Below are 19,966 nucleotides of genomic sequence, written 5' to 3'. Positions count from 1 at the left end.
TTGAATCTGACCACTGGTCGTTTCCAATGGCTGTCGCTATTTCCAGTTAAATGTGATCAAAAATCATCATTGTATTATACTTTGAGAGATTGCTGTCACATTCCCTAACATAAATCTGACTAGGGAACAAAATTGTGTGCTTGCTGTAGAAGAAGAGCCCGCAGGCCTCTTCTTGTTTCTGGCTCGTTGTTTGCGGTGTTTGGGGATTAGTGGAATGGGAAGTGCGGAGCTCCGACACAGGATGTGGAGTCACTGCTGGATTGCATCGCCTCTCCCCTCTTTTTATGATTCCGACATAGAGAGAGAAGCCTGGCTTGCAGCTGAAGAGATCGAAGTAAGCTACGGATCGCGCATTTTTCGGCGTCTTTAGTTTGGGGAAACATATAATCCGGGTGTAACGGTGAGTTTGATTGAAGATCTCTGCCTCGCATCGCATCAACACGTTTGTTTATTCCCAGTTAACATGACATGTTTATGCTGTTTTTGTGGCGTAACTTTTCACCTAGACCGTAAAATGTAACGCACAGTTTCAACTCACAATATAAGTTGAAGAGCTTTACATTTTTTTTAAAAAAGTGAAAAAAAACAAACAAACATTTAATTTGACTAATTATGTAAAGACATAAACCTCTTACAAAGCTCCAGAGTCATTTAGGAGCTATTTGTTAATTGTGTTTGTGTCCACATTAAATGCTACTGTAATTATGTTGGTTTTGCTAGGAGAGTTGCAAACTTCAAATCAAAAGTTTTAAGAATTTTGACCTTAAAATGTCAACAGTGGCATAATATAATCAATGCTTTCTATTTAAAAACTAGTCATCAGGGAACTGAGAATCTAATATCCATTGTGAAAATAACCAAGTGAAGGTGGACAAAGCATCCATGTGGTGCTTTCTTCAAGCTCTGATATTTCTGAATACATAAGTTTACATTGACTAGTTGTCTCATCAAACAACCTCTAACTGTCTCAACTGTGAGGTTGACAATTCAGCTACACACAAAAATTTGATTTAAATTATCCGTATTACGGTGGATGTTATTTGTCTCTGTAACTTTTTCTAAAGGTTTTTCAGTTTTGCAGAGATTAATGTGCTTCAGTGGCAACCAGGGGTGGGAAAAAAAACCCTGTATCAGACAGTAATCATTTTAAAGTGGCTGCAGCTCAAGCATATGTGGTACTAATAGCTTTCTTATGCTTTGTGCAGCCTCAGAAGGAGAGGTGGGGGGTAATGACAGGCTGCTTAAATCCCCCACATCATGCCTTTCGTGCCTAAACATGCATTAAACAGACTGTGTTCTCTGTTGTCTGACTTACTGGAAACAGTCATTTGCAGCTCTATAAACGATCCGATTTCCTGATGCCGTTTCAGGCGATGACCCACGTCTGGACCCTTGTGTCAGCGTTGCTGCTGCTGCTGCTTTTGCTAGTGACTGGAGTTGTGAGCAACCATGAAGAAAATGACAACGAAGTCCTCAAACAACTGGAGACCAAACTCAACAGGAGCCAGGTCAGTCAGATGTGTGGAGCTTTTTTGTTTTGTTTGCTTGATCTATAAAAAGTGAAGGGATGGGAGGGAACATTATGTAAAATTGACTTTTTTTGAGCTTTATATCATAATCCCTTGTCAAAAACATTCTTGTACTGTTGCCTTGATTTTTTTCGTTTATGTTTGAGGAATCCATTATTCTCCGATGGCAGCCATTTGGGGGTGCCTAAACGCTTGCTCATACAAGCACCTCCTATTTCTACAAAGCTCCTCCTCAGAGCTGAAGTCTCCAAGCTGAAAGAGCTCTCCTCCTCTATGCCTTCCTCACTCAGCTCCTCCAGACTAGTGGCAGCAGCAATGAGAAATTTATCTGTATTTGTTTTTTTTTTTTTTATCTTTATTTCACTTTTTTTGTCCTTCTTGTTTTCAACTTTTCAATCACCTTGGTCAACAATTTGTCTTGGTAGAGAAAGAAGACTTAAACAGCAAAATGGATCTCTTTTAGGCTTAAAGCTATGAATAAACCTTGTATATTTTTGCATTTTTGTGTTTCAGAATCCAGAAATTGAGAATGCAATCAGAAATATCACAGAAGTGATGGAGAGTCGTACAGCAACCACATGTAGGTTTTCTATGTCTTCAGTGGAGTGTGCTGTTTTCCTTTTTTGTTTGTTTTGTAATACAATTGAAAATAAATGTAAAACCTTGAGCTTTTTCCAATTTAGTTACTGAACAACAGCAACCCTCAATATGTTTTGTCATAAAAAAAGAGAAATATGACGTTTACATTTCACTCCATCCTTCCACCTATAATTGAGCAACCTTAAGTTAACTATTTAATATGAATTCGGTTCTATTGGGCTACATTTCATTGAGATATGAGTGTAAAAGTTTGCCGAGTACAAATACACACTCCTTTCTCAGCATTTTTGAAAAAAAAAAAACATTTACTGGTTTTTGCTGCCATGTCACAGTTCTGTACTACTTGGCTTGCTTCTGATCTGTCAGATAAAATCCCGATAAAACGCATCGAAAATTGCAGTTGCAACATGACAAATTGAGGAAAAAGTTCAAGGATTATTAATACTTTTACAAGTCACTGTGTTGCTTTCTTTCTACATAAACAGCTCCAACGATTACGACGTCTCGGCCGAGCCCCACCCGTGCTCGGCGTCCAGGAAACCAGGTGACGCAGGGGGGCAGCACTGCTTGCGGCTGTCCGTCCGGGACAGTGCAGAGTGGCGACAGCTGTACTTGCCCTGTAGGATTTGCTCTGCACGGAGCAGCCGAGTGTAAAGGTGAGACTTGCAAGCACGGAGCGATGATTTAAGATGATGTTTGTGGTTCTGGAAATCCAGGGGAATCTCTGTGGATGTTGTGAAATTGTCCTCAAGTTTAGAACGGTAGGCAGGTTGGCGCAAACAATGGAGGAATTTGTCATGGAAAAAACGACAAATTCTCAAAAAGTGGAGCTATTTTAAGGAAGTAGCAGAATCAATCTTCCACCTGACTCTGTTAGACTCTATGTTTTTGTATTTTTTTTTATATAAATTTATGCTCTTAGCTCTTCCACATCATGTCACATTTGATCTTGTATCTTCCCCTCATCTGTCTCCATTCACCAGATGTTAATGAGTGTGAAGGACCCGGGCCATGTGGTCCCCATGCCAGCTGCACTAATACCCCCGGCTCATACTCATGTTCCTGTCTCCGTGGCTACCTGATGGGTTCTGGAGGGTGCCAGGGTTTGTCTGCCTCCATAAATGTGTGTGTGTGTGTGTGTGTGCGCGTGTGTGCGTGTGTGTGTGTGTGTGTGTGTGTGTGTGTGTGTGTATGTATGTATCTGCGGCAGAGAGAAAGATATGTATATTTTAATAAAGCTAGCGCTTGTGTGTCATGGTTATAAAGAATATCTCCTTTGGATTTTTTTTTACAGACATAGATGAATGTGCCCTGGCTGCGGTCACGGGCTTGCAGGCCTGTCAGGAAGGGGCTGAATGCACAAACACCCCTGGTTCCTTCATCTGCTCGTGCCCAGTGGGATATGTAAGGGCTTTGAATGGACAAGGCTGTGTAGGTAAAGTGCATTTTGGGATGTGATACGAACACTGCCTTCGTGATGAAAAAAATAAAATAAAATAAACGTGAAAGATTCCTGCGTAGCGGGGCCCTGAATGACTGAATAATCATGAATAACCCTCTTGATCTTGGCCCTCCACCCTGACTTGGACAGCTGTTGATTTTCGTCCTGTGTAGATGTGGATGAGTGCAGCTTTGAGGAGCTGTGTCGCCGTGAACTGGGAAACGTGTGTGTGAACACTCCCGGCAGCTTTCTGTGCCAGTGCCAGCGGGGCTTTAGAGCCGAGGCCCCTGCCTGTGTTGGTAAGTCTTTTATTAAATATCACTGGAACAGACTCATATTTAGATCTGAGTCGATGCTTTCAGTATCTAGGTATAATTCTCCTGACAGTGAGGAGTATTCTAGTGACAGATTTACAACCACTTAAGCTTAATCAGAGCTCTGACTGAGGTAAAGTGGGTTTCAACACAATTTGTAATGTGACTTTTTTTGTGTAAATAACACATATTTTAACTTAGCTGTAAAATATTTAAGAGGAAATCTGATCAGCAGTGAATAAAAAGAAGAAGAAAAAAAAACTATTGTATGTCACTCTGCTCCTGTCCCAGATGTGGATGAGTGCATGGAGAGTCCCGAGTTGTGCGAAGGTCAGGGTGTGTGTGAGAACACGCTCGGGAGCTACAAGTGTATTTGTCGACCCGGTTACCAGGGAAACGGCACACACTGCGAAGGTAAGCAATTAGTGCTGACGTCTCTCTGTGGAAAACTCTGTTTCCCGACGACGGGGTCAGCTTCCTTGTGTGCGCGGATTTTAATGCCTGCTGTTATGCCTTCCATTAAAATTATCCTGGGCGGCAGAATGGCTATGGAACAGAAATGAACTGAATTTTAGATACTGCTTTGCCAAAAAAAATAAAATTAATTAAATAAAATAAAATCTCTTCCTAGATGAGAACGAGTGCACATCAGGCATCCACAGGTGTGACACCAACGCTCGGTGTGGCAACATCATCGGTTCGTACTTCTGCCAGTGTTACCAGGGCTTTAATGGAGACGGGCATGCTTGCTTTGGTGGGTAAGAGTTTTTTTTATGTGAATGCTTTACCACAAAACATGGCTGAAAATTTCCTAACCGCGGTTGAGAATGAAAGTCCTTCAAGTTTCTCCTTATTTGCAGATGTTGACGAGTGCCTTCTCAGCAATGGGCACTGTGAACACAACTGCACCAATGAATTAGGAACGTACAGCTGTCAGTGTGCTGCAGGCTACCAGCTGGACCAAGGTGGACATAACTGCACAGGTAATTTATTTTGTAAGAAAAATGTTGATCTGAAAAAAAAACACACACAAATAATTTAATTGTCTTTTCCTGAGTAGCAAATGAAGATAAAAAAAAGAACAAACAAACAAAAAAAAACACTGCTTTGTCCACACTAACTCCAACAATTATGAGTCTAGGGTACTTCCACATAAGACACGTAAAACTGGTCAAAAAGAAAAAGGCGGCAAGTCATTCACATAAAAAAAAAATATGTATTTATCTGCTGACACCTCAATGTGTTTGAAAGTTGTCCAAGCCTAACTTATGATATGTTTTTTTCAGACTAAATTATGTGGATAGACTGAAAATGTTAACTCCCTAATATTATTTTGAAGATGTACAAAGATTTCAGAAGATAACTGGTAATAATCGGAGGTTTTCTTATTTCCTGCAGAATCTAGTTTTCCTGCAGTGTTATTTCTGGCATGTGCAGGAGGAACAAGTGGAAATTTGGTTTTCGAATGTTTATTTTTTTATTTTTATGGCCATACACTATAACAGTGCTATGCTAGGGGCGTCACGTAGTGCAGCGGTAAGGCGGTCACCCCACATACAGGGACAATAATCCTCAACGCGACCATCGTGGGTTTGTTTCGTAACCTTGAGACCTTTGCCTCTTCCAATCTGCTCTCTCTGTTCATTTCCTGTCTGTTAAACTTTCACAAAAGGCCACTAGTACCAAAAATCTTCAAAAACCAAATTGCTATTCCAATAATATTAGTGTTAGAATACACATATTAATAACATTCTTTCCCTTTCTTGATCAAGCTGAAACTCTGGGCATCAAGTACATTTTTTCTGCATGTTTTTGTACTTTTATAAATTGATCTTTTATGTTGATGTTTTTAACACAAGTGAAGATCCTAAGGGAAAAGCAAACTACCTCGGACATCTGAAAGCAGTTTGGAATCACGTTTTTTTTGTTTTGTTTTGTTTTTTTCTGTTCAGATGACAGTTTAACTACTTTCTGTTAAAAGTTGCAAAGAAACAGCCAACGCTTACCTCAAGCCCGTATTCACAGAAGTAATCAATATAGGTGATTGATTAATAATGAATTACCAGTCCTCTTGTGTTGCCCAAGCCTGACGTGTAAGATTCACTGCAACAACTGATCTTCAAAATCATATCGCCTTTGCAACATTTTTTCATTCACGCAGCAGAAACTGTTGAATAATGCAAATTAACTTGCAATGTTGTTTTCCGCTATGTGACTTCCAAATCTTGACACCCTTTAATTCCCATACTTGGTGTCTTCAGCCTGGAAGTAAATTAATAGCCAGTGAATAATGTCTTGTAAAGTGCAGTGATGCGTCTCTTTCCAAAAAACAAGAAAGATAAGGAGGTGAACACTGAATATTAACAGTAAAGCTCCAAATTCATATTCTGCTCTTTGCTTATAAAAGCTGAGGAAGAACAAATAATTGTGGCAGCCTCTTTCAGCAGTCAGTAATGTGTTGGTAAGGACAAAAGCTTACTTCAATTTGGCCAATAAAACTGAAATACCCACAAATTCCGCCGTCCTCCAGCAACACTGCCAGTTGATTGAATACAATTTGCCTCTCCAGCAGGAATTAAACTGTGATTTCACCAAAATTACGTGTCGGCAAAAGGCAGCAGAGAAATCAAGCCTCCGCTGACCTTTGCGTCAATCTTAAATGACACTGAAAAACATTACTCGCTTCATCCAAACTTGTAAAATCTCAAACATCTGCTGTTCAATCAAAGTCTAAATGTTTGTGGCGAAGGAGTTATCTAAATGTTTCTGATCCTCCCAGATGTGGACGAGTGTTCAGCTCCAAATGGGACCTGTGAGCACATTTGCGTCAACACTATAGGCTCCTTCCGGTGCTCCTGTAAACCGGGCTACCAGCTGCACATTGATGGCCGCACCTGTGTAGGTCAGTAACCTGCAGGCACTCATTCACTTAATGCAGCAGTTTGCATACTCGTTTTCAGTCATTTAAAGCAGCTCAGTTTCAGCAATTTACCAGCATGTATAACGGGGGGGGTGAAAAAAACTGCTATGAATATGTAATCTGTTTTTGTTTTTTTGTTTCTGTTTTTATGTGTTTACCAGACAGGATGTTTGCATGCCTGGACATAACTGAGTGTCCTGGGGACACATTTTTAAAAGATTAGTAGCTAAAGAAAAACTAAACCAGCATTCTGATGTACAGAAGAAGCAAGACTTGAATGCCTAAAAGTTAATGTTGACAATTTTCCCCTCTGTTTGCACTCAGACGTCGACGAATGCAAGCTGCAGAATGGTGGATGCTCTCACGCCTGTACCAACTCTCCTGGGGGATTCACCTGCCACTGCCCGCGTCCTCTGTTGTTGGATACTGACAACCTCACTTGCACTAGTGGGTTCCCGAACATGTGACTAACATTAGTTGTTAATGTGTGAAGTACATTGACCTGCCAGGTTGTCTACTTGTGTTAAGGAGGACATATCATCATCCTCCTAAGACATAAAGTGGGCCTTACATAATTTTCAACATTTTTATTCTCAATTGTGTTAAAATATATGAGGGAATAGAGACCCAACAGACCGGCACCCCTACCAGAGATTTAAAAGCACTCTAAGGACTTTTCTTTTCTATAAAAAGAACTGTTTTGCCACTTCACCTCGACATTGTAGACGTACAAATATTTATACTGTGAGGTTTCTGTGGACTGAAGTGCAAAAGCCACTTAATCTGCAAAAGATAAGGTGGTAAACACCTGCAAAAATTATATTATTTATTCTGTTATTATTACAATCAGATGTCCCAGTATCGCCACATTTATTTATTAATACTGTTTTAAACAACATGTGTGGCTATCTTTTAAGAGCTGGAATGAGAATTGAAACAAAAAGTATTTACAGAAGGATTTATTAATACCGCATGGCAAAAACAAAATGCATAAATATCAACTGTGCGGGCAGCATAGAGGATTTCTGAGGAAACAGAAAATTCCCTGACCCTTTATACATGTCCGGCGTTCTTGTATGAGGGTCTACTATTTGACATTATGTACATAAGAGCAATAAATAAATTATTTCTCTTTCCTGATGGGGTTCAAGCTTTTGAGGTTGGAAGGCCTCCTCTAATCTTTAGCTCTCTCCATCTGTTCTCTGTTTGATTCAAGACGGGACTCTCCCCGGGGCTACAAAGTTATAACACTTCAAGTTAGAAGTATTATAAAAGTGAAATATTTCTTTAAACCTAAAACTGCCCGGGTTCTGAATACTTTTGTCGTTAAAGGTACCCTAACATGAGTTGCTTTTTTTAAAAAACTCTGACTGTTTTTCACATAAAACTTAACCAAGAAGTCAGCAGGAGCTCAATAACATCCATCCTAATGTATGTGTGCTCTTTGGGATCCTGATTCTCTCTAATGCCAAACTTGACACAAATGTCTTTTCTTTTTTTTTTTTTTTTGTTGTTGTTATTTTTTTTTTGCATCGCAAAGCTTTTAACCTAAAATGACACATTTCTGAGTTGTGAGCCAAAACACCGAGCTAGGACTATAAAGCTCTTTTTATTCAGATAAAACACATAAAACACTGAAAATAGAAAATATTACATTTAGATTCTGACCTATCTCCCATTGAATTGAGATTTGCCTACAGAGAAAACTGATTCAGGACTGTCTATAAAACCTCTTTCTTTCCCTCATGCTTCCTTTGTCTTTGAAAAGTAAATAACTCTGGACTTGTGTGCAAAACTACTTTGTAATGCTCCTTCAGTGAACTAGATTTAAACTGATATCTTGTCTTAAATGCATTTTTCTATCGGGCCAATAAGGCACTAGGGAATTTAAAGCTCCTGTTCTTCTTGACACAAATAGATGCTACCTCTTGTCTGCTAAGAAATGGAGGCTGCGACCACGTATGTTCCCGGAGAGCTGAGGGCGACATCCAGTGTAGCTGTCGCGTAGGTTGGAAGCTGGGAGACGACCTCAAGAGCTGCGCTGGTGAGACTTCATCCTCACTCCTCAACTTTGCCCCTGTAAAGTTTTTAGGATTTTCTATTAAACCCCATTTATGCAAGAAACTCTGCTAGTCGATTTGATTTCAATCACGCCACTACAATCCTGAATTTCCTCAAATTTCACCATCTGCTGAAAGCTTCCTCCAAATGCAGTCTCTTTTTAAACATTTACTGCTGTCGGCTTTCAAGCTAAAAAACATAATAGAAGTTGGACGGGTTTCACAGACCGGTATCAAACGCTCATCCTTTTTCACGCTTGCCAGTACGAAGGCGAATCAAATTACATCAGCTGGAAAGTGCCCACAATTAATGTAATCAAATCTTAGCAAGTTCTGCTGTTGCCAAGTTTTATACGCTATGTTTCCATCCAAATTTGTTTTGTCACTTCATCTCAAAAGTATTTTCCAGGCTTTTAAACTGTCTCCCCATCTGTCCCTCCCAATGAGACGCGAACGAGTGCGGGGACTTTACAAACGGAGGCTGTGAGCAGGTCTGTGTGAACCACCCCGGGGGGTTTAACTGCACCTGCAAGGAGGGCTACGAGGTCCAAGCTGACGACCCCACCAGGTGTCGACGTGAGTCAAACATCTCATTAATATGTTTGGCGATAGCACCTCTTTTACGCCCGAGCTGAGTTAATGCGCGTCTTATCTGCTCCAGCTGCGTGCGACCCACCGTGTCAGAACTACGGAGTGTGTGTGGGGCCAAACAGCTGCGACTGTCCTCCAGGCTACCCTGGTGTGGGATGCTCAGGTACAAACCTTAATGTAAATGGTTGTAGATAGAGGGATGCTGGTCATTTTGCCTCTTTGCTGTTTCATGGTTTTGCAGCTTTGGTTGTTTTGCACCCAGATTTATATTCAACAAGCTGCCCATTCATACCGGCTTTGACAGTTTGATGAGCTAAAAGAGTTTTCAACATCTGTAAGAAAATGTGATTCCTTGATTCAAATTAATAATATGTACTGCCTTTAAATTGCTTCAAGTTATTTTGGTCATAAATCGGCGACATTTTAAAAGTCAGCTTGCCTGAAAAGGGACAAGAGCAACGACCGATAAAATGTCTTCATATAGTCAGATTAAAAGGGATTTTGATCCTATTTATGATTATTTAACTAGGAAATTCAACAAAACAACGATCAAAAGCAATGACATGATATTCACTGATTTAAGCACAGGTAGACTCAAAATTATTCAAGCCCCCCCCCGGCACATTTAGGTTTAACGTGTTCCTTTAAATCGACGGAGATGTTTCCGCTGACTTTGTTGAACGTTCACAGACCTTTTGGTTAAATTTATCTGAAAAAGACACTTAAGTCAGCAAATCAGTCTCATGCTCTGAAAAAAATGTGTTTTTATAACCGATGGTAAGGTATAGTTCATCCCAAAACTATTCCTACCTCTGGCAGACTAAGGTCTAAATCCAAAACTATGTTTAATAAAAACTGTGAAAGTATAAATTAAGGTTGTGATAAATCCTTGTTGGTTGTTTCAGCCATTTGCTCTCCACCCTGTGCCCATGGAGGAACCTGCATGCGCTGGAACATGTGTTTGTGTCCTTCTGGGTGGACAGGAGAAGGCTGCCACACAGGTACTACGTCCTACTTCATCAGCTTGTGAGAGTCAACCTATCTCTGTAACTTTGTGTCGTAGAAAACGCATGCTTGGAAACGACATGTTTTGATTTGCATTGTTCCAGTTTTGTGTACTCTATCTGTGACTGTTCAGGTTTAACTTTTTTTTTTTTTCCATCTCTCCATGATTAGCTGTGTGCGAGCTGCCGTGTGCAAACGGCGGACGCTGCGTCGGCCCTGATACCTGCCAGTGTTCCTCTGATTACACGGGCCCCCAGTGCCTGTTGCGTGAGTGAAATTGCAACAAAACATCTGAGTGACATTTTTTATTTTCTTACTACTTTAGCAACTATAAAAAGTGTTGATAACATAAAGTAAAAACATGAAAACAGTTCATTTAACCAGATGTAAGCAGTCTTGTGTTTCTAAGAGGTTTTTCTTTTGTGTGTTTTGCAGCACTGTGCACCCCAGCCTGTCAGAATGGGGGAAGATGTGTGGATGTTAACAAATGCACGTGTGTTGCTGGATGGCAAGGAGCTCGATGCCAGATTGGTAAAACAACGAAAATGTTCAATCTCTATTAAGTTCATTGTAGCTTGTGTATCTGTTTTAATTTAGTAAGCTCTGTAAATCAACTATATCATTGCAAATGCTAAACCAAGTATTTTATGCACACACGCACACATATATTTGCAAAAGAAAAAGAAAAAAAAGGAGGTAAAAGGATTATTTGTTTTTTTTAGGATATAGAGTCTGTATCATAATGATGGAGCACCAAAGCTTTTGCTGTAATCAGTTAAATTAATTAAAAGTTAATTAAACTTGCTGCTGATTTATAATGGGGATTCAGACTATAATCCATCAAGAGAACTGTTGCATTGTTTCTTAAAATAAATAAATTAATTAAGCCAGAATACAGTTCCTCATCCCTGAGGCCATGTTACCTCACAGAAAACACACACCGGTTTACGGGCCGCTTGGAATCGCTCCGCTATTTGTTCGATGTCTTTTTCTGGTCACTGAGTCTCACTGACAGGCACAGAGATGAGCCATGTTGAACTGAATTAGTCTAGACGTCTTTGGTCCTCTGTTCTCTTCTGTCTCCATCAGAGCCCATCCAGTGTCAAAAGCCCTGCAGGAACGGAGGTGTGTGTGTGGGCCTTAACCGATGCCGCTGCGCCAAAGGATTCACCGGCAGTCTCTGTGACACAGGTTTGCCAATAACTTTCAGATTTCATATGCATGTGTGGTCAAAGGTATGAGGAGAATACTAAATCAACGGTAACTTATCAGTCCCTTGGATCTGTTTCATTTTTAAACTTTCACAGTTTTAATTTAACAATGGATTAGAAATCAAGATGTCTCACTTTATGCTATGGCTATATTGAAATAGGATCACATTTGCTTCATCAGTGGTCTGTAACCTGCAGTCCTGAAGCTGCAAGTGGCTCGTCAGTTCATTTAATGTGTTGAAAAATGAAATATTGCACTGTCTTGTTTGTTTCGTTCATTTACTCGGTCCAAACCATGAAAAGAAAAAAAGAAAAAAACTGGTCCAACCCTATTAAATTTTCTAGACTGTAAGTGGATACAAAGGAAAAACAGATGTTTCCTCTTAGTAATACTGTGGGATGTCACTGTAGCTGTAACAACACGATGTGTCCCACCTTGTCAACATGGAGCCACCTGCAACCCGCACAACACCTGCACCTGTCCAGAAGGCACCGCAGGCCTGCGCTGTGAGAGACTGTAAGTGTAAAAAGGAACATAATCTAACATGCGTGGAAAATCTAACATCAGCTTTCCTTCAAGTTCCTGTTTTTCTGGCTAGTCAGCATCAAGTACTTGATAATGACATATGAGTCTCATTGTAAACAAAATATTGACTAACTAGTTAGTTTTTTTTACCAGGATTAAACAGCATGAGCGTGGTGATCATTTAGACTTTTATATTTTGATTAGTTTGTGTTGTAATGTCATACACGGCAACCCTTTAATTTTTCAGTTCCTTGTGCTTGACTGTAATACGTTAAGTATTTTTATGTGTTTAGAGTCGAACTTGTGTTGCAGTCTTTGCTCTCTCTTATGAAAGAGAGAGCTTTCTTCCATAGTTCCTCTGAAGTTATTCATGTCCAAGGGTCATCTTTAGTTAGCTTTCTATTTGTGTTTCACAGAATTGTGCATTAATTCAGTTTGTTCCAGTTTCATTTCCTTGGCTTTCTCAGTGTTTATTTCTCCTGAGATGCAACAAATTTCTGACTTCTCCAACCTGATACCAGTTTCAGCTACCGGCCTATATAAATAACCCATTATTTGTTTGTTTCCTGAGTTTTCAACCAAGATTTTTTTTGTTTTTGATTACCTGGTCAGGACTCTTGTTTGTTTTTTTGTTTTGTTTTATTTTTATCAAATTGTTTACTTCCCCTGCATGTTTTCATTCCTTCAACACAACACAATTTGACACCTTTTTTTGATGATTTCACATTTAAACACATAGAAATTATATTTACCTAAAGCACAAAGTCAGCAGTTAGTTTTCTAATTGAAAAACAAATAATTGATTATTACAGAAACAATAATGTAATATGTGTTTTTTTTAACATATCAAGTCAGAGAGCAAAAGTCTTGGAAGATAAATACATATTTTAAGTAAATACATATGTTTTGCACAAAACATTGCAGATTGTTTCTGTACTAGATAATATGTTCTAAAGTTGTGAGTTTTGGCTTCTCCACATAGTCCTGCTCAATGACAAAGATTTGGTGACTTTTTGAAGTGAGGATGAATAATTGCTCTGCTTACAGTAGCAACTCTAATAAGTAATCTGTGCATTGCAGGACGTGTCCTGTGGTCACCACGGTGGTAAGCACAGCTCGTGCTGTGAGGAAAGCTGTCAGGGAGAGCTACGTTGACCGCTGTGGACCCCTGGGAGTTCAGCTTTGCACTAAATACAGGTCAGTTGCCACTCAGGTGTGCATTATGTTATTCTGGAAAGAAGGTGTTGTTTTTTTATAGAAATAAACATGTTGTGTAAGTCTTTTTAGAGTTCTTTTTTATTTTTTTTAGTACAAAGCAAATCTGTGTGTGTGAGTTGGAAGGAAACATTTTGAAACAATATTAGATTCAAATCGGAATGAAATCATCCACAACGCTGTTGCCTTTTCTGCCCTGTGATTGTGTTTGCAGGATGAACCAGGCTCGTGTGTACCTGCAGGCCTACAGGGTTGGCTACAAAATCCAGTGTCCTGTGACGAAGAACACATGAGCTGTGCAGGATACAGTAAAACATGCACAACATCTGCAGCAAAAAGTATGCTGCCACATGGACTGAATTCAGACAATCTCAGAACTGGGAACAACTGTGGGAGCCGCTCAGGGTTTTAGCTTCGCTGTTGAAATAAAAGAGTCGCGTCTGATGGAAATGCTGCTCTTTGCATGTCATTTTGGTTGATTAGGAAACATATCTGTAAATCTACATTTAAATAATAATAATAATAATAATAATAATAATAATAATAAACAATCATGACTTTCTTAAAATTTGAAATGGGCTATCAGTTCATCATTTTTAATGATTTGCTTTCAAATGGCAGTACATTTGTAAATATTTTCAGTAAATTCCAACTGTCAGTATGCAGGTGGAAATCAATTGTCAGCTTCAAATAGAATCACCCACGCTCACTTACACTTTATATTCAGTCGCAGGTTTTAAAATAGACATATAAAGGATTTGCTCTTAGGTGTTAGTGGTTACTTAGCAACTGTGAGAAGGTTTTTTTATTTGATTTTTTTAATTTATTTTTTTTCACACACATCAACTCAAAAATTAATTCACAACTCCTGGGCAACTCAAAGAATTTACTCAAGCTTTTGTGTGGTGCCAGCCCAAGCCTCCTTATCAGGCTGTGAGGGTCCAATCTCCCCTGAATGCAGCAGGCTCTCCTGTCTCCCACCAAGAAGCTGCCACACAGAGAGTCGCTTGATTGCACAGGATGTGGGGAAAACTGGCACTCAGCTGTTGGGAGGAATTATTGGCAGATGAGACGGCGTCAGCTCTGTATGCATATAGTTTAAAAAAAAAAACACAAAAAAAATCTGGAAAGCACAGCATTGCATCTTTTTTATTATGTGATTTTATATCATGTCGCTGTGTTTGCAGCTTTAGTCCACTGCATTCTCCTCTTAGCAGACATGAAAAAGGTGAAGTGCTGCATCAAGGAGGTAAGAAAAGAAGAAATACTCCACATGGCCAGGTTTTCCCCAAGGTCCAGACACTTTTTTGGCACGGAGCAATGATGGTCACCTTGAGTTGTCATCATTATGGCGGTAGAGCAATCAGCAGCTAATGTGAAAGGAATGACGACACCCCTTCCCCCCCGATCCTCGTACTCTGACGTCTTCTGGGATTGTCTGTGATTGCAGACAGTTTTCACAGTAAGTCAGAGTGCAGATTGAAAGAAATATGTGTATTAATTATAGGGGTTACAAAGCACAACAGGGCAAAGCTTGAAAGCTGCAGTGATATAATTATGTCTTCCAATTACCAAAAAACATTCAAATGATACCTACAATATTTGGGGAAATACTCTGCAAACTGTTGACTTGAGACAGTTTGAACTTTTAGCAGCTGTGCAACCCATTTAATCTGCCATGAGACAATGTTTGAAGTGTAAACAGAGATTATCATTGCAACAGTCAAATAAAGTGTTGATAGTGTGAAAGTCTGAGGCTGCTTTAATAATTAACTCGGTCTACTTAATAGGCTATGAAGCGAGAGAGCAATTCAGAGAACACCAACCAGTTCCTCATCTGAACAGATTCCAAAAGAAGAAAAAAACATAAATGAGGGTTTTGGAGTGGCCTACTCAAAGGCCACACTTAACGACATTGAGTTAAATTTAATTCTGGAATGAAGAGTGGCCTGCAGTGACTTGAAAGTCTGATTGTAATAAGTTATTGCCTAGTGGCTGTTACCATCAAGGGATTCAAAATCAGCTATTAAGTTTGTAGGAAGCATAGAGTTCATTAGGGCAGCCTTTTTCCCTTAATCAGTAAAATTGTGATTTACAGCCTTGCATAAACTGACTATGAAATCATCTATGCTTAAAAAAATGCCTCTTTTTGAAAAAGCCCCATTCAAGATTGCCTTCATTGTCACACCTTTGAAACCTATATGTTATTTATTGTCATGTGAAACCCCAGAGTGACTTAAGAGAGTCAGAAATCTTAGGTGCTGAACACTGAGAGTCCATTATGTGGTGTGTATCTCCACTTCCGCTTTATATTAATAGAATAGAAGGGAAAAATGCACATTGTGGGTACTTAAGGTGCAGTTTAATAGCATTAAAAGAATACAGGAGTTGCTGCCAGGTCCACTGCAGCCCTGGTCACCGGCCTTTTATTTTTTCAAGGGCCTGAAAAAAAGAATACAGACACATTCAGATGTCTTGCTTTTAAGTACACTGCACATCTGCATAAGCTTCTATAAATAGTGCTGGTTAATAATGAGAAGATGGCAGGAAACTGTAGCTGATAAACAGTACTCAAGGAATACGTTTCTTACTTGTTTTTCATAGAAGAGCAGGAAGGCGTTTCGCTCCCGCCACAAGCAGACCTCTTCTTCTGTTGTCTGGCTGACGTGCGCATCATCGTAAGTCAGCCAAGAGTCGTCTGTAATGTCCATATTCTGCCTCCTGTGAATGCCGTCGCAGATGTAATGGCCTGAAAGAAAAGGGCAAACTTTTCAGCCTTGGGAGAAAAAAAAAAACCCTGCAAATGTGGCAGAAGAACAGAGCCTCAGATCTACACTTACCGCTGTCAGCTTTGGACCCTATGTGGCTGACGACGCTCACCAAAAAATAATAAGTCGCTGTCTACAAAACATCAAAGTGCTTAAATACGCTTCAAGGACATGCGCCGGATCATAATTTCTGCCGCCTGTTCCTTAATGTGCTTCCGCGTTTCGAATTTCCTTACATTTTTTGTGGCTGTGAACTCTTCTCTCACCACAAGTTCTCTCGACAGAGCGACGGGCTTTTTTATCTTCTTCACTGCATTTGACCTGGTGAATTTAAAGCGCTTCAGGTGCAGGATCAGCACGCTGAGAGGAAGAAGAAATAGATTAGAGATGATTAGATCTCAAACTGAAATGGAAAAGAAAAAAAAGGAAGAAAGAAATGCTCCTCCTGGAACAACTGGTTGGCACTGATTACGGCGTGGTTGTGTGTAACCTACTTTGGAAGAGTGAGGAATGAGCTCTGCACTGATGAGTCCTTCACTCCACAATGGCACATGTGTTCTAAATGGCCCTCCTATGGAAGAAAATAGGAATTGACTTAAATCGCTCATAAAATAGCCAACATTTTGACATGCAAAATGCAATATGTGCACGTGCCCTGAGGTACTCCTGTAGACACTGGTTCACTGATCCGCGTGGGACCAGATCCAGGCTGAGGCTGACGAAGTCCTCCACCGTGTGGGACTGATCACCGCATCTGAAACGGACAATGGACTTAAAAAAACAACCGTAGTTATTTTACATCCTCGAGACTTTACAAGTCAGCAGTGCAACTGGAGCGCATGCATCCGTACCCCATGCAGGTTCTGGTGCTCATCATCTGCAGTGCAATGTGCTCAGCGACAGGGCATTTGTAGGTCAAGCCCAAGTCCGACGCTCTCGCGTGCATGTCGTGCGACAGGGACCTCATTATGTCCAGAACACAGATGAGGAACTCGGAGGCGTCCTACTCCGGAAACCCAAAGAAATGGTTCAAACCGTGTCTTCTGAAGCAAAGCTTTAAAAGACTGACACTCTGCCGGCCATTATGGATCAGTGTTACACTAACTTTCTGTCCATCATCATCAAAGCTTGAATTAAACTCGGCGACGGTCTTTTTAAAGAAGGACAGAACCGCTTTTTTCTCCTCTTTTATGTCGGAGAAGCAGGAGACTTCAGTGTCTAGAATTGCTCTGGTGAGAATAGATGTAAAGAGTATTTTTTAAAATTGATTTAAAATAAATACACCATCCCTCACCCCACTGAACAGCTTATTGTCACACTAATTAACAACCAGTTTCAATCCAACTTATACCAGTGTCTAAGTATTCATCCCCCTTGAAATTCTTCATAGTTCTGTTGTATTATAAAGCAACCTTCTATGAGTTTTAGTGCAAAGCATTGAATAATTGTAAAGCAGAAGGGAAATCAAACATGGTTTTTACATTTTTCTCAAATAAAAGTTTTTAAAAAGTATGTCATGCAGTTATATTGAGCACCATGGCTTAGTACTTTGTGGAACAATTTTAGTGTAAATAGAGCTGCAATTATGGGGGAGGTATTTTTCCATCAGCTTGACACATCTCAAGTCTTATATCTTTGTTAACAGAGTAAAGAGGGTGCAAACAATGTATATATTTCCCTCAAATTCCCAATTATGTACTTGTGTTGGCTTAGCACACACACACAAAAAAAACAACATACAATACACTGAACGTGGTATTTGTAATGTGGCAAATTGTCAGAAATTTTAAGGGGTATGAATATTATTGGAAGTGTATAAAACTGCACAGTTCTTGACATTTTAGACATTTGTAATCTGTTGGTGTCTGTGATTTTCTGGACCTGAAGAGCTGGGATTTGGGGTGAGAACTCCACACGGGTAGCTGGTTGTGGAGCTCTTGAACGAAGCATCTCAGGGTGAGAAGGCTTTGTAGGATAGAGTTGATGTAGCAAGTCAGTCCCAGGTTGGGTAACCTTAAAACGCAAAACAAGACATAGAAGCAGAGGAAGGCCACGGATTTCATTTTCAGCATGTAGAATGGTAGTTTTAGAGGAGAGGCTTTTATAAACTTTCATCATATTTTTTGATGCTTGCACTTATGCCTACCCAAGGCAGTCTAAATCCTCATTTGGTCCAGTTTCTCTGATCCCTAAATATAGATTCAGGTTGTTGTAGCTATTGGAGTCAGGGATAAAAATGTTGAACTCAGGTGAGACTTGTGGCTGAATTTCATTAACCTCAGTAACTGAGACATCTGTGACGGATCCAGGGGAAGGCTCAGGACATATGACTTCTACGCTCTCAGTTGAAGAGACTCTCTTTATTGATGGAGAAATACAGTAAAACAGTTAGATGCACTAAAAACCGAACAAACTGTAATGTTTTCTGTGTTAGTCACGCGATCATCAATAAGTGCAATTAACATTTGGCTTTGCTAAGTATATACTCTAATATAAAACAAACGTTCCTCAATAAAACCAGGTGGCACATTCACCTTTGTGTCACTCTCAGTTTCTCTTGATACTCTAGAAGGATGTTTCTTTCTCCTAAGCTCCCTATTTGGTACTTCCCTGACTTTGTCTCTTCAGATTAAAAAAAAAAAGATATCAAATTAAACATTAGAATATTAGAATGATATAACATAGACTCAGTGATTCTTGAGAATAGGGACAAAATGGGTTTTCATTTTCCCATATATTTTTTTAATTATTTCTCAACCTTATGTATGCAAATATGACAAATAATGTTCAGGAAATGTAAAGATGCTAAGGTCCAGGCTCCCAGTTGCATTTTTTCTTTTTTTTTTAATTAAATTTTTAATCGACCTGACCCAGAACTTTCTCATCACCATCTGACAAAAATAAATATAAAATGATTTTTAAAATACCCCATTAGTGATATTTTTACTCATTTCACAGACAAATGCTTCTCAAGAAACAAAAGAAATACTATTTAAAACAAAAAACAACAAAAAGTCCATCTGACGGAGTTGACAGTGCATGACGGAGTTGACCCAGAACTGAAGGTGGTGACAAACTAGTGAGTAAAATGAAAAACTTGATACATGTGAAGTAATGCAATTTATGTAAAATACATTAAAATGAATTAATTGCACAATTAAGTGAGATTTGACAACAATTTCACTGAAAGAGTCAGAAAAACTCTGATGGAGTTGACATCTGACGGAGTTGACGAAATGCCAAACTACCTCAATTTATATGATGTTATTCTGAAGGAGGCCATATTGTAGCTCATCAGGTCCATGAAATCTTTACATTTACCAAAATTAAACTTTTATTTCACAAAATTTCATCAAAGTTTTGTAAATTGTCAGTTATGGAGTTGACACATCATGGTTGTGACAAACAATTTAGGAATAAAACAGAAGAAAAAACTAAAGAATAACTTAAGCTAACCAGAGCTAACTAGCCCTCTTAGCAAAGGAAGAGAAAAGACGACGTCATGGGGTCCTCAGAAGTTCTGGTGCCCCCCAATAATGCCTGATTTATTTTACATTCTTTTCATTTCTGAAGGTGTTGACAAAAACTAGGGACAAATTTCAATGGAGTTGGAAATATCTAAAATTATTTTTAATTAAATTTATCGATACTTTTATAATTATTTATATGACTATACTTAATTCTCATAATATATAATTTTAGTATTTCTTTAATTGTTTTAAACTATTATAATGTGTTGAGTTCTGCTCCTGGACAAGGGATTTTGTAAGCATCATCCACCAACTA

The 19,966-nt window shown here is 39.4% G+C and overlaps 2 protein-coding genes across 4 annotated transcripts in view; one reads left to right on the top strand and one right to left on the bottom strand.

The window, feature by feature from the left end:
• Positions 1 to 15: 15 nt before the first annotated feature.
• Positions 16 to 13,862, top strand: LOC103142575 (fibropellin-1). 3 transcript variants are annotated; one of them, XM_007558702.2, is made up of 22 exons: positions 16 to 398; positions 1,363 to 1,508; positions 2,043 to 2,109; positions 2,615 to 2,785; positions 3,113 to 3,232; positions 3,424 to 3,564; positions 3,744 to 3,869; positions 4,176 to 4,298; positions 4,516 to 4,638; positions 4,745 to 4,867; positions 6,664 to 6,786; positions 7,129 to 7,251; positions 8,723 to 8,848; positions 9,312 to 9,440; positions 9,526 to 9,618; positions 10,361 to 10,456; positions 10,632 to 10,727; positions 10,896 to 10,991; positions 11,550 to 11,651; positions 12,083 to 12,188; positions 13,278 to 13,394; positions 13,627 to 13,862. In XM_007558702.2, the coding sequence occupies exons 2-22, from the start codon at positions 1,374 to 1,376 to the stop codon at positions 13,703 to 13,705; spliced, it is 2,415 nt and encodes an 804-aa protein (XP_007558764.2). In that variant the 5' UTR covers positions 16 to 398; positions 1,363 to 1,373; the 3' UTR covers positions 13,706 to 13,862. The 3 variants fall into 3 exon arrangements, with proteins under 3 accessions (XP_007558764.2, XP_016530076.1, XP_016530077.1); XM_016674590.1 differs by having other exon boundaries at positions 16 to 400; positions 1,371 to 1,508; XM_016674591.1 differs by lacking the exons at positions 16 to 398; positions 1,363 to 1,508; positions 2,043 to 2,109 and having other exon boundaries at positions 2,694 to 2,785; positions 3,113 to 3,252.
• A 358-nt stretch (positions 13,863 to 14,220) lies between these two features.
• Positions 14,221 to 19,966, bottom strand: part of LOC103142574 (ubiquitin carboxyl-terminal hydrolase 37-like) — an 8,888-nt gene continuing 3,142 nt past the window's right edge. The window contains exons 6-17 of the mRNA XM_016674662.1: positions 18,715 to 18,802; positions 18,327 to 18,538; positions 18,062 to 18,193; positions 17,286 to 17,409; positions 17,032 to 17,183; positions 16,835 to 16,934; positions 16,675 to 16,751; positions 16,417 to 16,540; positions 16,253 to 16,313; positions 16,004 to 16,161; positions 15,796 to 15,854; positions 14,221 to 14,850 (exon numbers count right to left, since the gene is read on the bottom strand). Of these exons, the coding sequence (XP_016530148.1) occupies positions 15,828 to 15,854; positions 16,004 to 16,161; positions 16,253 to 16,313; positions 16,417 to 16,540; positions 16,675 to 16,751; positions 16,835 to 16,934; positions 17,032 to 17,183; positions 17,286 to 17,409; positions 18,062 to 18,193; positions 18,327 to 18,538; positions 18,715 to 18,802 (1,255 nt within the window). The 3' untranslated portion in view covers positions 14,221 to 14,850; positions 15,796 to 15,827. The remainder of the gene's footprint in view (positions 14,851 to 15,795; positions 15,855 to 16,003; positions 16,162 to 16,252; positions 16,314 to 16,416; positions 16,541 to 16,674; positions 16,752 to 16,834; positions 16,935 to 17,031; positions 17,184 to 17,285; positions 17,410 to 18,061; positions 18,194 to 18,326; positions 18,539 to 18,714; positions 18,803 to 19,966) is intronic.

The sequence above is a fragment of the Poecilia formosa genome, unplaced genomic scaffold, assembly GCF_000485575.1.
Source record: "Poecilia formosa unplaced genomic scaffold, Poecilia_formosa-5.1.2 Scaffold98, whole genome shotgun sequence".
Lineage (NCBI taxonomy): Eukaryota > Metazoa > Chordata > Actinopteri > Cyprinodontiformes > Poeciliidae > Poecilia > Poecilia formosa.
The sequence above is the reverse complement of the archived record's forward strand: the minus strand, read 5'-3'. Positions and strand labels throughout refer to the sequence as shown.

Bases quoted from the DNA above. Each gene is read 5' to 3' on its own strand.
- LOC103142575 (XM_007558702.2), top strand. From the start codon at position 1,374: ATGACCCACGTCTGGACCCTTGTGTCAGCGTTGCTGCTGCTGCTGCTT. The intron at 2,786-3,112 runs GTGAGACTTGCA...TCCATTCACCAG, and splicing joins CGGAGCAGCCGAGTGTAAAG to ATGTTAATGAGTGTGAAGGA. The intron at 10,992-11,549 runs GTAAAACAACGA...TGTCTCCATCAG, and splicing joins AGGAGCTCGATGCCAGATTG to AGCCCATCCAGTGTCAAAAG.